A 16474-nucleotide genomic window follows, 5' to 3' on the forward strand; every position below is an offset into this window, starting at 1 on the left:
ATGAAATAGAAGAGGTCATCAAAAGCCTACCAACAAGAAAAGTCCAGGACCAGATGGTTCTCAGCCGAGTTCTATAAAACCTTTAAAGAAGAGCTCATTCCAATACTCCTCAAACTATTCCATGAAATAGAAGAGGAGGGAACCCTACCAAACTCGTTCTATGAAGCCATATCACCCTGATACCTAAACCAGACAGAGACACATCAAGGAAAGAAAATTTCAGACCAATATCCTTAATGAACATCGATGCAAAAATTCTAAACAAAATTTTAGCAATCGCATACAAATATATATTAAAAAGATAGTGCACCACGATCAAGTGGGTTTTATCCCAGGGATGCAAGGTTGGTTCAACATTCGGAAATCAATAAATGTCATTCACCATATCAACAGACTTAAAGTTAAGAATCACATGATTATTTCAATAGATGCAGAAAAAGCATTTGATAAAATACAGCATCCCTTCATGCTCAAACACTAGAAAAAATTGGGGTAATGGGAACATTCCTAAACATTATAAAGGCCATCTACGCTAAGCCCATGGCTAATATCATTCTAAATGGTGAAAAACTGAAAGCGTTCCCCCTAAAACTGGAACAAGGCAGGGATGCCCTCTTTCACCGCTTCTATTCAACATCGTCCTTGAGACTCTAGCCAGAGCAATTAGACAAACCAAGAAATTAAAGGGATACGAATAGGAAAAAAGAACTCAAACTATCCCTGTTCGCTGATGACATGATTAGATTTAGAGGAACCTGGAAATTCCACCAGAAAACTTTTAGAACTCATAAGTGAATTCAGTAAAGTAGCAGGTTACAAGATCAATGCTCATAAATCCAATGCATTTTTATACATAAGTGATGAATCTTCAGAAAGAGAAATTAGGAAAACTACTCCATTCACAATAGCATCGAAAAAATAAATACTTGGGAATCAATCTCACAAAAGAGGTGAAAGACCTCTACAATGAGAACTACAGAACACTAAAGAAAGAAATTCAAGAAAACCTTAGAAGATGGAAAGATCTCCCTGTTCCTGGATAGGCAGAATTAATATCGTCAAAATGGCTATACTACCTAAAGTTCTATACAGATTCAATGCAATTCCAATTAAAATCCCAATGATGTACCTCGCAGAAATAGAGCAAGCAATTATGAATTCATCTGGAGAATAAAAACCTAGAATAGCTAAAGCAATCCTCAGTAGCAAGAGCGAAGCAGGGGTATTGCAATACCAGATCTTCAACTCTACTACAAAGCAATAGTAACAAAAACGGCATGGTATTGGTACCAAAATAGACAGGTAGATCATGGTACAGAATAGAGGACATGGACACAAACCCAAATAATACAATTTTCTCATACTAGACAAAGGTTCCAACAATATGCAATGGAGAAAAGATAGCCTCTTCAACAAATGGTGCTGGGAAAACTGGAAAACTATATGCAATAGAATGAAACTAAACCCCTATCTCTCACCCTACACAAAACTCAACTCAAATGGATCAAGGACCTCGGAATCAGACCAGAGACCCTGCATCTTATAGAAGAAAAAGTAGGTCCAAATCTTCAACTTGTTGGCTCAGGATCAGATTTCCTTAACAGGACTCCCATAGCACAAGAAATAAAAGCAAGAATAAACAACTGGGATAGATTCAAACTAAAAGCTTTCTCTCAGCAAAGGAAACTATCAGAAATGTGAAGAGAGAGCCTACAGAGTGGGAGAATATCTTTGCCAACCATACCTCAGATAGAGCGCTAATTCCAGAATCTATAAAGAACTCAAAAAACTCTACACGAAGAATACAAATAATCCAATCAACAAATGGGCTAAGGAAATGAACAGACACTTCACAGAAGAGATGTACAAGTAATCACCAGATATATGAAAAAATGTTCAACATCCCTAGTATAAGGGAAATGCAAATCAAAACTACCCTAAGATTTCATCTCACCCCAATTAGAATGGCGATTATCAAGAATACAAGCAACAATAGGGTTGGCGAGGATGTGGTGAAAAAGGAACACTCATACATTGCTGGTGGGGTTGCAAATTAGTGCAGCCACTCTGGAAAGCAGTGTGGAGATTCCTCAGAAAGCTTGGAATGGAAACACCATTTGACCCAGCTATCCCACTCCTTGGCCTATACCCAAAGGACTTAAAATCAGCATACTACAGAGATACAGCCACATCAATGTTCATTGCTGCTCAATTCACCATAGCCAGATTGTGGAACCAACCTAGATGCCCTTCAGTTGATGAATGGATAAAGAAACTGTGGCATATTTATACAATGGAATATACTCCCGCAATGAAGAATGATAAAATTATGGCATTTGTAGGCAAATGGTCGAAATTGGAGAATATCATGCTAAGTGAGATAAGCCAATCTCAAAAAACTAAAGGACGAATGATCTCGCTGATAAGCGGATGAGGACATATAATGGGGGTGGGACGGGTCTAGCATTAGGTTTAGGGTTAGGTTTAGAGTTAGGCTAAGGAGAGCAGTAAGAATGAAGGAAAGAAGGACTGTGTAGAGGGAAAGAGGGTGGGAGGGGTGGGAGGGTGGGGGGGAGGGGAAAAATATAATAAACATCATTACCCTATGTAAACGTAAAAAAATAAATAAATTAAAAAATTAAAAAAAAAAAAAAAAAAAAAAAAAAAAAAAGAGTAACACCTCCTATTTCCGGAGGAAGTCTGTTAGAAAGTTGAAGGAAGGCAGCGGCTAAGCCTGCATTTGTTAATGGGCTGCCTATTTCTCTACAAGCTTTCATCCATGCCTCTATGCCTTTGCTTTTAAATGGATTAATAGCATTTCTGCATTCTCTTGTACATTGTTCATATACTAATTGTTTGATTAAAGGCATAGCTATATCAGCATCCCCGAAGATCTTCCCTGCTGCATCTACCATTCTAGCCACGAAATCTGAAAAAGCTTCTGTGGAGCCTTGGACAATTTTTGTTAAGTTACCTCGCACTTCTCCTTTATTAGGAAGTGCTTTCCAGGCAGCAATGCAGATCTGATTAATTTGTTCATAAACCTCTAATGGAAAGCCTTTTGCTGATTAGCAAATCTACCCTGCCCCAGAAGCATATCCACATCCCAGGCAGGTTTGCCCATAGCTTGGTTGCGTGCAGCCTGTTCATTGGCCCCCTCTAACACGAAGGCTCTCCAGTCTAAATATTTACCCGGGGAAACACAAGCTTTCACTAAACTGGCCCAGTCCGAGGGGGTCATGCAGAATCTATTGAGCCCCTCTATTTGGGCCATAGTAAAAGCAGCATCCCACCATAAGTGCAGACAGATTCTGCTAAATTCTTTATCGTTTTAAAGTCTATGGGTTCCTGATATCTTCCCCCATCATTGTCCTGGAATACAGGACAGGCAAACCCCAACTCTACATGGGCAGTCCTCCAAGCTGCAGACTTAAAAGTTATACCTTGCCTGGAACCCCTCCCACATATGGGGGAGGATCACAGGCTAGAGCTGGTTCCTGTTCTTCCTCATAGTCCTTTTGTCTAAAATCTTTTTGCCTCTTAGTTCCCCCTTCTTTTAACCTCACCTTCCGTAAGTGCTGCGTTAGCTCTTTCACTTTCTCATCACCATCTGATTCTGACTCCCCTGTTTCTTCTGGTGTTCTAAGAGCTTTTAAATCTGGGTATAGTCTCCTCTTTGGAATAGCTCCATAAACCTGCTCTCCTGCACTATGTTTACTGGAAGTACTCATAGAATCCTCGGACTTCTTCTCATGTAGTTGTTCAAGAACTTCCTGTCCTTTATGAATAGCTTCCTGACATCTACCATCAAGAATACATCCTTTTATTAATTTCCATAGCGGTATCACCCCTTTCTCCAATTGTCCCTGCTCCTGAAGGAAATCCAAATCTCTTCCCAACTTATCCCAACTGGCAGGAGTCAAGCTTTCGGAGACAGCAAACCATGGGGCCGCTTTATCAATTCTTACAATGAATGTTTGTAAAGTACTGCGTTTGACCTTGAGCTCTTTGGAGAGCAACAAAAATCTAAAGGCTGTACTAATGAACTAGATGGAGAATTGCCCATAATGAAAGCAACGTTCAGAGCAAGTAGAATGAAAACGAAAACAAAATATCTTTCTTTGTTGATCGACTATGCAAGGTCGATCCCCGCTCTCTCTTTATCTACAGAGGAGCGTCCCACTATGTGTGGACCCCACTTACCTGTGGTACTTACCGGTGCACCCCCTGACCACTGAAAGTTCTGATTCCCGGGTTTCGGTACCACTTGTTGTGTCCCTCGCCCGCAAGAAAGCACGACACAGGAATCTTCCTTCAGCAGTTTAATCAGGACCTTATTACTATACAACCATGGATTTTCTTCTACTTCCTTGAGCCGAATTCATACATCTTTATACTCTTGCAATAGCCAATCTACTCCTGCCACTTGGCCTAGGTTCTTAGGTGCTCCCGCATACAACAGTTGGCATAACCAAATATGGGCTTGTTTACCTAGAATGCACTTCAGACTTTAGCGGAAACCAGCGCCATCTTATCATGGCGGCGTGGCGGCTCGCCACACAGGATCCTTTCACCTTGGTATAAATTGTTTCCTTCATTCTTAGAAACCCAGCAGCAGGTGGGAAATACAAAGCCTTCAGCAGCTGTGGGTCTTAATTTTCAGTTGTTTGTTTGTTTTGTGGGTCATGCAAGGAACTTCCCCTCAGTTTAGCTGTATCACATTTGCCCTCAAATATGAGTTGGCTTCAGTCATGTACACTGTGTGACCCTAGTGCTGAATCCCCAAATCCACAGCCTAAGGGACAGAAAAATTAAAAACACCTTAAAGAGATGAACAGGAAAACAGTGCAATGTTAGAACATGAAACATCCGCAGCACAACTAATTAATGTAATCAATGTCACCAAACTGTTCTTAAAAATGGCTAAGATGCTAAATTTTTTTGTGTGTGCTAACATAATAAAGTATGGAAATAAAAAGCAGATAGATCTTACAAAAATGAAAGAAATTAATAGTTTACATGATATTTCCTATGAGGAAAGGAGAACCCAGATCTTATTGAGGGCATTTGTTTTCCATTTTTAATCCTCCATTATTGTTAGGAGACCCTTAGAGATTTGTGCGCTGAGGACAAATATGAGCAATTATTGGCTCTGTGCCCTGAGCCTCCAAGGTCTTGATGTAGTAAATACCCAGCCCATGCCACCAGCCTTTCATCTGGTGTCTTCTGTCAGGTGGCACCACACCTGTGTCTACTCCTGCCTTGCTTCTCTGCACAAGGCAGCTCCTGTCTGCCACAAGGTTCAGATGGGTCTTAAGGAGCAAGGTTGAGCCTTACTTACCAACAGGAAGGGGAGATTCATCATATCTGCCATCTGTGGTCATGACCAAGCAGACACTGGGCACACCTGAGTAAGTGCTGAGGGACATAGGGATGGAGGAAGAACCCACAGAAGGATTACTTGTTATCAATGGGAAAAATATGACAGTTGGGGCAGTCAGACGGGAGAATAAGAGTGTAAAGTTTCAGGTATGTGAACTGTGAATTTTATGTCCTTCGTTGTGATGGAAGTCCCAACAATCTTATTCAAAATTTCACTTTCTGCCCACAGTGATTCTCCTTGCCAGGGACATCACACCTACAAGAGCAGAAGAAGAGTCTGTGGGACCTGTTTCATAAGTACTCCAAGGCACTGATGTGGGGGTGGGGGAGGATAATGATGGTGTCCCTGATGTCATGCACCAGTGCTGAGGGCTTCCTAGGTGCCAGGCTCTGAGTTCTGGGTTCTATGTAGCCTGTTTCATTTCCTGTGCACAGTCTACTCCAAGTTGTGTGTTCCCACCCTATTACCCACTTACAGGAAGGAAGGAGCCAGCACTTTTGTGTAACAAAGGGAAGGAAAATGTGGTCAGAGTGAAGCCTGGCTTGAGTTGATCTGCATGATAATGACACAGGGCACTCCTGCCAGTAGGAGCCTGGCAGCTGGGGCTGTTGACAACACACTCAAACAGTTCACTTTCTTTTCACACCAGGAGAGATTTCTTCAGTATCCTGTTCTTTCCTTTTGTGAGATCCCAGGTAGATCACAGTGGTGGAAATCCATGATTGGCACCTGGTGTCTACCTATAGGTAGGATAGCTGTGCAAAAATAAGCAGGGATTAAAAAAATAAAAGGAAAATAAAAGAGTAACCACAAAATAATTCCACTCAAATCTTTCTTTTTCCCCAGGTCCAGGTTACCCTTGAAAGCTGTCCACATCTCCCTCCAGTGTTGTAATGAGCCCACTTGATCTCAAACAGAGAAATAAATGTCAGGTTCTGGTATCATTTCTTCTCAGAAATCTGGAGGGAATTTAAGCATGTAACTCATGTGGTCCTGTGGTTATGACCTCTGGAACTCTTCTTAAATTTCCTGGTGGTTTGGAAACAATAAGACAGTTTATTGTCCTAGTCCCAGAGACTGGCAATTTAATTTTGAATGTTGTTGGCTCCATGTATTATTTCTGTGACATCAGGCAGGTGGTTAGTGTCTCTGAGTCTGAGCACTGTCATGTGAGTTGATTTCCAGGGGACACTGAGTAAGGATTGCACAGGTAAATCTGTAAGCTCATAGCCCACAGATGAATGAGACAGAGATGTGAAGCAAACCTCAGATCAGCAAGCTTTCCTTTTGTTAGGTCAGATTTGGGTGACTGTATGAGGGAGAGCAGAGCAACTGAGGCAAAGGGCAGCATGCCACATGGCAACCAATCAAACTGGCAGGAAAACTCCACTAACCCTTACCTCCACCTGTCACTCAGGAGGACCCCTGCCCATCCCAGCCTATAAAGACCCTGGGCAGCTGGAGCCACGTTCAATTTTCTCAGGCTCCCTACCCTGACCTGTACCCCGAGGGACTGGGAATTTTGCCCGAGAGCCAAATTCCAATAAATCTTGCTTCGGCTGCTTTCTGTCTGATTTTATTTGGCCACTAGCCATGCCCCTGAGCTTACACCTTTATTCTGCAGTGAAGTCAATCAATCAGGCTCAGGAGGGCCCATATTCCAGGCATGGAGATGGCCCGACTGGGTAACAGAAGGAGTCTGGGTTTCATAGTTTCATTGGAGACTGCAGACATTAGTTTGGACAGTCAGGGGCTACTTAAAACTTTAACTTAGGAAGGTAGTTGTAAAAAGTTCAAACTCATTGTCACTGGGAAAAGCTCAGAACTTGGAGTTCCCTGCTTATCTTCTTCCTCTGGGACCCATTGTTACCTAGAGCTTCACTATTTGCTTTTCTCCTTCCAGGACTCATCTGCAATGGGGAAGGGTCAAAGTCCAGGGCCCAGCTTCTCAGTATTTGCCTCCTTCCTTCAAGATCCACTGAGGTTGGAAAGGGGTAAATGTTTGCTTTTGGTGGAGATGCTGGGGATGAACCCAGGAAGGGATGGAAGATTGCTCTCTCCCCTCAGGGCCCATTGTTACTGGGAAATGACTACCAGAAGAGGTTTAATGTTTGGCTAATTTACCTCCCTCCTCCTGGGCCACACCGTCCCTCCATTTTTCTTGGGGTGCTGTCTTGTATGAATGTTATTTTCCATAAGCCTTCAAGATCATGTCACAAATGTGAAGAATGTAAAATGTGAAGAATGTAAACATTGATATACAAAATTAAATATCCCTCTTTTGTAGCGAAGATCTTCTCCTACTTTGTGGATTCTCTTTTCATGCTATTCATTGTTTCCTTTGTTGTGCAGAAGCTTTCTGGTTTTATGCCATCCCACCTGGTTCCTGGTTTTATTTCTGAACACCAGGGGTCTGGTTATGAAAGACCCCTTGCATCCTAGTTTGGAGTGCTGAGTCTTTTTTCTTCTAGGAGTTGCAAGTTTCTAGTCCAATTCTCAGGTTTTTTAAAATTTTTAATTCACTTTGAATGGATTGTTTTTGTGGGACAAGAGATAGGAATAGAGTTTCATTCTTCTACGTGTGGATACCATATTCCCAGCACCTTTTGATAAAGAAGGCTACCTATAAATCTGACCAAGGAAGTGAAAGGCCTCTACAACTATATTATAGAACACTGAAGAAAGAAATTGGAGAAGACCTTAGAAGATGGAGAGACATTGTGTTCTTGATTAGGCAGAATAAATATTGTCAAAATGGCAATATTACCTAAAGCATTATACAGGGTCAATACAATTACTATCAAAATATCAGTGGCACACTTCATAGAGAAAAAAGAGTCCTAAAATTCATATGAAAAAATAAAAATAACCAAAGCAATCCTGAGCAATATAAGCAATACTGAAGGCATTAATATACCTGATCTTAAATTATACTATCCAGCTAGAGTAAAACAACAGTGTGGTATTGACATCAAACAGACTGTAAGACAAATGGAATAGAACAGAAGACACAGAGGCAAATCTGTATAAGCAGAGTTATCTGATCTTTGACAAAGGTGCCAAAAAAAGTCATTAGTTTTTAATCATTGACTGCTACTTTGATCCATGACACATTTATGGTAAAATATATGACTAAATGGATTTAACTAAACTGTATTTACCAAAATTTGAGTTTCAGTATGCTTAGAATAGGAGTTATTCTGTTATATGATTTCTAAACCCCACTATTGAATGAAGCCTTATAGCTACAAAAGAGGAATATAATAAAATTCAGTGACAGTAAAAACCCTGGAAAATAACTAGTAAATAACAATGCTTGTGCATATAAACAATTAAATGTAGTGTACAGATCATTTGCTTGTTCTTACATGGAGTTTGAAATACTCAATTGCCTTAGAATAAAATAAGAATTGCCTTAGAATAAAATAAGAATTGTTTGACTGCTTCTTAACATTCATAAGTAGAATGACTTTATTTATAAAGGTAAAGTCTATTGCTACTTATTTTTTTTTCTCAAAAGTGTTGGATTTGTTTTACAGTAATAATGGACTGGCTATCTTTAATTTCCTTGGTCTTCTAACATTGTTCCTTTGAATGTCTCTAAAATAGATACACATAGAATGAAGCCGACACAGAAGTCAGCACTGAAGGAGGTTTATGATTACTAAGTGGATCACAGCTGAGAAGTATTAGAAAAGCACCTTGATGTTGAAATGTGAACAAATACTCTGTATACTTAAATTCAAAATATATGGAGACAGCTGTATGCCTGGAGTTGTCTTTTTCTAACCTTCATCTCTTTTTTAAAAGATGGTCACCAATTCGGAATCACAAAATCTGACATCCATATCAGAATTCCATCTCATGGAACTCACAGAGGATTCAGAACTACAGCCTGTGCTTGTGGGACTGTTCCTGTCCTTGTACCTGGTCACAGTGCTGGGGAACCTGCTCATCATCCTGGCCGTCAGCTCTGATGCCCACCTCCACACCCCCATGTACTTTTTCCTCGCCAACCTGTCCTTGGCTGACATCTGCTTCATCTCCACCATGGTCCCAAAACTGATTATGAACACCCAAGTCACAGCAGAGTCATCTCCTATGTGGACTGCCTGATGCAGATGTCCCTTTTTATCCTTTCTGGATGTATGGATGACATGCTTCTGACCGTGATGGCCTATGACTGGTTTGTGGCCATCTGCCACCTACTGAATTACTCAGTTATCATGAACCCTTGCCTCTGTGGATTCTTAGTTTTGATGTCCTTTTTGATCAGCCTTTTTGATTCTCAGCTGCATAACTTGATTGTCTTAAACTTTAGGTACTTCAAGGATGTGGAAATTGCTAATTTCTTCTGTGACCCTTCTCAACTACTTAATCTTGCCTGTTCCGATACTTTAACAAATAACATCGTCATGTATTTTGTTGTTACTCTGTCTGGCTTTCTTCCCATCACTGGGATTCTTTTTTCTTACTATAAAATTGTTTCCTCCATTCTGAGGATCCCTTCTTCAGGGGGGAGGTACAAAGCCTTCTCCACCTGTGGGTCTCACCTGGCAGTTGTTTGCTTATTTTATGGGACAGATCTTACAGTGTATCTTGGTTCCACTGTATCACTTTCTCCCAGAACAGATGCAGTGTTCTCTGTAATGTACACAGTGGTCAGCCCTATGCTGAACCCCTTCATCTACAGCCTGAGGAACAGGGACATTAAAACTGCCCTGAGAAGGATGCACAGCAATGCATACAATCCCAGAGCCCGAGGCATCTGTTTTTAAGGCAGGTTAGATTTGCCAGCAAAACTAACCTGTAGACCTGTAAGCAGTCTGTCTTGCTCGCATTATTTTTGTGGGTTTAATTCCTCATCATGTTTCATGAAGGAATGGTCAATACCATGTTTGAGAGAGGGAGGAAGCCGGGCATGGTGAGGCAGGCCTGTAACCCAAGCAATCTGGGAGGCTGAGGCAGGGGGATGGCCAGTTCCAGGTCATCCTCAGCAACTCAGTGAGGCCATAAGCAACTCAGTGAGACCCTGTCTCTAATTAAAGAATATAACAGGGCTGGGGTTGTGGTTCAGTGATTAAGGACCCCTGGGTTAAATACCCAGTATCAAGGAAAAACACACAAAAAAGAGGGAGGAATAAATTTTTAAACTGGTTACAAAATTTAAGTTTGTGAAGAGAAAATATTTCTGGAAACAGGTGTTGGTGGTAACCGTATAAAAAAGTGAATATAATTAATAACACTGAATGGTACACATAAAATTGTAATTTTGTCATCTATTTTACTACAGTAATTGAGGAAAACTACAAATGGATCTTTAAAAATAGGCAAGGAAAGACAGGAAACAATTTAAGTGAACAATATCTGGGACTTCTCCCAGAGAGGAAGAGCCTAGAACTTCGGTGGACATTCACTTCCTCTTTCTTATTCTTCTACTAATGAAGAAGTCCTCAGAGAATGGGATTGCATGGGCCAATTTAGCTAATTGTGGGCTCTGTGAACTGAACCTTGTGGTTGTTTTATAATAAATAACCAGGCTTCAGAGTGAGGGCTTCAGCCCCGTGTGCCACACGCCTGCATCTGCTCTCCCCCTGGCTGCCTGTCCCAGGACCTTTGCCTCATCCAGTCCATTCATTCTGAGCCAGAGTGGGTCGCTGAAACCTTTGGGGGATTTGCACTGGACCCTCACTGCTGGGTCATGACTCAGAAGAGAAGCAGCTTAAGCCAGTAAGTGCTGAGGAAGGAGATGGGTGGGGGAAGCTGACAGAAGCACTGTCTGCTCACCCTAAGGATGAACGTGAGAGGTGAGGCAGGCAGTGGTGGGAGAGCAGCATGCAAGTCTTCAGCTGCTCTATGGGACACTCTTGCTCTGTGCAGAGCTGGGGTCCTGTGACTTGTGTGAGGTATGTTTTCTTCCCCCACTTGTCAATACATCTCACCCATGCATGAAAGTGTTACTGCACCCCCACACTGACTGCTAAGTACACCCAAAGTATAAGGAAGGGATGAGGAGGAGGAGGAGGAGGAGGAGGAGGAGGAGGAGAAGGAGGATGAGGAGGAGGAGGAGAGTAACCATCACATCCTGAACTGTATTTGAGGGATGTTCGAGTTCAGACTCTGAGCTATGAGCAGCTTATTTCATTCCATTTAATCTGCTTGGTTTTCTGCAAACCACTGCTAGTTATTTTACCAAAAGGGAGGGAGAACTGGATTTTAAGGTAACAGCTATCAGTTGTTAGGTAGAAAGGACTGAAGGGATTTTGAGTTGGTCTGTCTGAATACAGACACAGGGCATCTGCTAGGAGAATCCTGCTGGGTTTCTCCGATAACCCAACTGTCAGCTGCAATTCCCTGTCACTCCAGGAAGAGACCCCTTGCTCACTGCATCCTTCCTGGGATCTCTATTAACCCATAGGGCAGAGTAATGGTTGGCATCTGCTGTACCAAGTATAAGAGGGATAGCTGGGATCCCAGGCAAGGATCCCAGGAAAGGTAGACTCCTCACAGGTCAGCACAGATCGCCTCTTGCCCCAATGCAGATGTCATGTCAACTGTCAGTAGCCACCTGATTCTTGTTATCTGCAAAGCCAGTTTCCAAAGGAGACTGAAATTCTGGTCTTACTTTCATTTCTACACAAGAAACTGGAAAGAGTTTTTTAAAGTTCCTCATGTGACCCTGTCATTGGGACCTCTGGTTTTCTGCTTAAAACCTTCTGATATTTGGAAAATAATGAAAAATGTAGGGTTTCAGACACAGAGACTGATGATTTAATTTTGAATCCAACCCTCACACTTGTTATGTCAGTGACAGGCAGGTTATTGGAACCTGTGAGCCTCAACATTGTCATCTGAGTTGATTTCTAATTGATACAAATGCATTGAGTATAGATTAAATACATATGAAGGCTCCCCATGTGACTAACCTGTGAGGAGCATATCAAACAATTAATGATGCAATTTATGTATTATTATTATTATAAGGAGGATGCTAATCTTTGTACAATTCAATTAAAATATATTATTTGTAGTTACTGTGTTCCTGTTTCTACAGTGGGGGAATTGATTTTTTGTGCCTATATAAATAATGTGCTGTGTATTTTGAAAGCAATCTAATCCTTGTTCTTCTATGATTCCTCAGATTCCATACCTTATTTTATACAAAGGAGGCATCAAATATAAAAGAAATCTGCCTAAAACCTAGAATAGCTTGGTTCACAAAACCCAATGTGGCTTCAACACACTTAATACTTTCAGGTCTACACTTTTATATTTTTCAGGAAAGTCAGAAAGAACAGGACACAAAAAAAATCACCTCTTAATTGTGCCTATACAATGGACACATGGATCTTAAAATTTAATTTCACAGCTTTATATGATTCTGTTATTCAAAGGTGATAGCACAGGTATTTATGAGTATTAAAGACAAAAGAGGAAGAAAGAGACGTGGGCAAGCATTCCTCCTAATTGAGCTCATTTGTGTTTTGATTACATCATTTCAGGCTTCACTGGCTTTTGGAAATGGTTTACATCAATAAACTCACTATCACTATAAAGAATGAGTTCTTGAAAAAGTGTTTATTATTTAAAATGTTTATTGTTTTCCAAACTTGCCTTACATATCTTATATGTGGAAGTCATGGGTGTGTATGACTTTATGGTTAATGAACCAGGACAGTTCTGTTGATTTCCTGAGTCCCATCTCAGGGGACTGTGTCAAATGGAACTATTAAATTCCCTATATGAGATGACAGTTATTCTTAATCCTGCAGGAACACCTACCACATATGGATCAGTAACAGCTTGTGGCAGTATAAACTAACAGATGTAGATTTTTTGAATAGAAGTAATTTTTATTGTGATACCAAATATAGATGACTGATAGTAAAATGGAACACGTTTCAATTATTGAAATTCAAATAACTATCTCACACATGTACATATTATCTAGAAATTTTCACTTGTGCAATATGGAGAGAGACAGGATTTTGAAAATATTAGGGTAATAATAAACTCAGAAAGGAAATGATGCTCCTTGCTTGGCATATGTTCTGCATCATCTGAATCATTTGACCTAGCTGCAGGTACTGCATAGAGACTTAAATCCAAGACTTTCCAAATTAGTCATTTCAGTCCCAATAAGAGTGTTGTAGACTAGACTAGTTTACATACATTTTAGGTAAACCTCAAAGAAACCCGATCATGAATCCACAAATCAATCCTGAAATGTCTGTATCAACACACAAGATTCTGCCACAGAATCATGACAGCATTTTTTAGTGGAACAGGTGTGCAGAATGGAATTATTCAGAGATACCAAGAACTCAAATTTCATAGTTTTAAAATGAAATCCCTCTAAAATATTAGGTTCTGAAGCACATTTAGCTTAAAGTTTGCTTTTAATATGAGTGGTGGGTATTATTGCCAGTAATAGTAGATAACATTGAGGGTGGTAGCCAATCCTGGTGGTTCTCAATCCTGGTGCAGGAAAGGACCAGAACTTCACATGAGGATATTTTAATTAAATTGGGTTTTGTCCTAAGCATGGTGTGTTGATATTTTAAAATATTCACATATATTTGCATAAATATATGTGCTAAACAAATCACATACACTGATAACATTATGAGAAGTATATTGGTAAATGAAACTAAAACCACTAGTTGAATTTTAAAAAATCTTACAATAACACTAGGTAATTATTGTCTCAATTTTAAACATAAATAGGTAATTATTGTCTCAATTTTAAACATAAATGGTACAGATGTGTTTACTAAGGTAAACACCTAAATATTTTCTTTTGCACATTTTCCAAACTACATCATGGAGTGACCTCACCAAATAATAACCCAGAATGACCTTTAAGTGCTGAGAAAGTATTTATGTGAAGTTCTGTTAAGTAGCACAAGAAGGGTGTGGCTTTGCTTGTTCTAAAATCCTCAACAACATATAGAAGGGTTTATGATCAAGAAAGCAATGAATATTATTCCAAAACCATTAGAGAATAAGAAATGAAAAAAGTTGGAGGGGGGCAAGGAACCCTCTTCTTCACTAGATGTTTTACTGAGATTATATTAGATTGATACACATGAACCATAGTAAAATATACAATTTCAAAAGTTCTTAACATTTTGTTATTCTTTCATCATTGACACATTGACAGGTGCTGTTCAAAAAAGAACACATTTATGGTTAGTGATAACAATGGTTATGTGCCTCTAAAGTAAATATGAATATCACAATTTGTCCAAAAAAGGAGAAGTTCTATACTATACAATTTTAGAATGCAAACACAAATTGAGGGAGGACTTCATTCACAGAAGAGGGTAATCAGAAAAACAAGAAGCTGAAAATATTCTGGAAGATAAGTAGAACATAATGTTCTCTGATATGGACTCTCTAGCATTCAAATAATGCAGTCCTAATTTTACACAGTGTTTGGGTATTCTAAGTCAAAATAATGAATACTGTTGTTTATGTGGTAATTGATTATTGGGTACTTTTTCTAAACCTCTTTTCTGTTTCAAAAGGTGTCCTAACAAAAGTGAACCAGAAAATATAACACACGTCTCTGAGTTCCATCTCATGGGACTCCCAGAGGACCCAGACCTGCAGCCCATCCTCTTTGGACTATTCCTGTTCCTGTGTCTGGTCTCAGTGCTTGGGAACCTGCTCATCATCCTGGCTGTCAGGTCTGACTCCCACCTCCACACCCCCATGTACTTCTTCCTCTCCATTCTTTCCTTGGCTGACATTGGTTTCATCTCCACCACAGTCCCAAAGATGATTGTGGACATCCAAACTCACAGTAAAGTCATCTCATATGTGGGCTGCCTGAGTCAGATGTCCCTTTTTTATTATTTTTGGATGTATGGATGAAATGCTGCTGACTGTGATGGCCTATGACCGCTTTGTGGCCATCTGTCACCCCCTGCATTACTCAGTTATCATGAATCCTCGCCTCTGTGGCTTCTTAGTTTTGGTGTCTTTTGGTTTTAGCCTTTTGGAATCCCAGTTGCACAATTTGATTGCCTTACAGTCTATATACTTTGAGGACATGGACATTTCCAATTTCTTCTGTGACCCTTCTCAGATCCTTAGTCTTTCTTGTTCTGATATCCTTACCAAAGATATAGTCATGTATTTTGTTGGTGTGGTCTATGGTTTTCTTCCTCTCTTGGGGACATTTTTCTCTTATTATAAAATTGTTTCTTCTATTCTGCGAATCCCATCATTAGGCAGCAAGTACAAAGCCTTCTCCACTTGTGGGTCTCACCTCTCAATTGTTTGCTTATTTTATGGAACAGCCATTTTAGTGTACCTTTCTTCAGATCAGTTATCATTCACCAGAAAGGGTGTTGTGTCCTCAGTGATGTACACTGTGGTCACCCCCATGCTGAACCCCTTCATCTACAGCCTGAGTAACAGGGACATTAGAAGTTCCCTGAGGAGGCTGCATGGGAGAACAGTGTGATCTCAGGTGTGTGGAATCCATTTGGAATGTACGCCAGAAACTCAGCAAAACTAAACATCTAGACATTAAATTTGCTTCCTTGATCACATTTTTTTGAGTTTGATGTCTTTATGTCCACATCTTGCTTCATAGTGGTATTGTGGCTTGCAGAGGCCAGAAAAGGAGGAATTGGAAGTGTCTTAATGGGTATAAAGTGTGTTTGGGAACATGAAATGTTCCTCGAGATGGAAGATGGTGATGGTTGCACAAGGAGTTGACTGTAATTACTGCTACTGAGCTGTGCACTTGATCACGGCAGAAATGACTGTATTGTCATCTGTATTTTGACAATATTACCTATGAGTCAGAAAAACCAGTGGAATTTTAGGGAAAAAACAAAAGAGAAATAAAGAGTACGTACAAGTTTTCTCCTCTCTAAGAAGAGTTGTGAAGCTACAGGAGACATTCACTTTCTCCTCTTCTTCTCCTCTGACATGAGGATATCCTTAGTGACTGGGATGTTGTGGATAAATTTGGCCAAGTATGAGCACTATACTTGGACCTGCAAAGTCTTGTGAGAGTAAATAAGACTCTGATTCCTCCATCCCTTCTGTTTGAAGCCTCCAGTCCCGTGGGCT

The 16474-nt window shown here is 40.3% G+C and overlaps 1 protein-coding gene and 1 pseudogene across 1 annotated transcript; both read left to right on the forward strand.

The window, feature by feature from the left end:
• Positions 1-9193: 9193 nt before the first annotated feature.
• Positions 9194-10161, forward strand: LOC124968038 (olfactory receptor 18-like). Its single transcript, XM_047530429.1, is given in 2 exon segments — positions 9194-9449; positions 9452-10161. Coding segments are annotated over 2 exon segments (966 nt in total).
• Positions 10162-15127: 4966 nt separating this feature from the next.
• On the forward strand, positions 15128-15770 carry LOC124968039 (olfactory receptor 7E24-like; annotated as a pseudogene).
• Positions 15771-16474: the final 704 nt, after the last annotated feature.

The sequence above is a fragment of the Sciurus carolinensis genome, chromosome 17 (assembly GCF_902686445.1).
Source record: "Sciurus carolinensis chromosome 17, mSciCar1.2, whole genome shotgun sequence".
NCBI classification, from domain to species: Eukaryota; Metazoa; Chordata; class Mammalia; order Rodentia; family Sciuridae; genus Sciurus; species Sciurus carolinensis.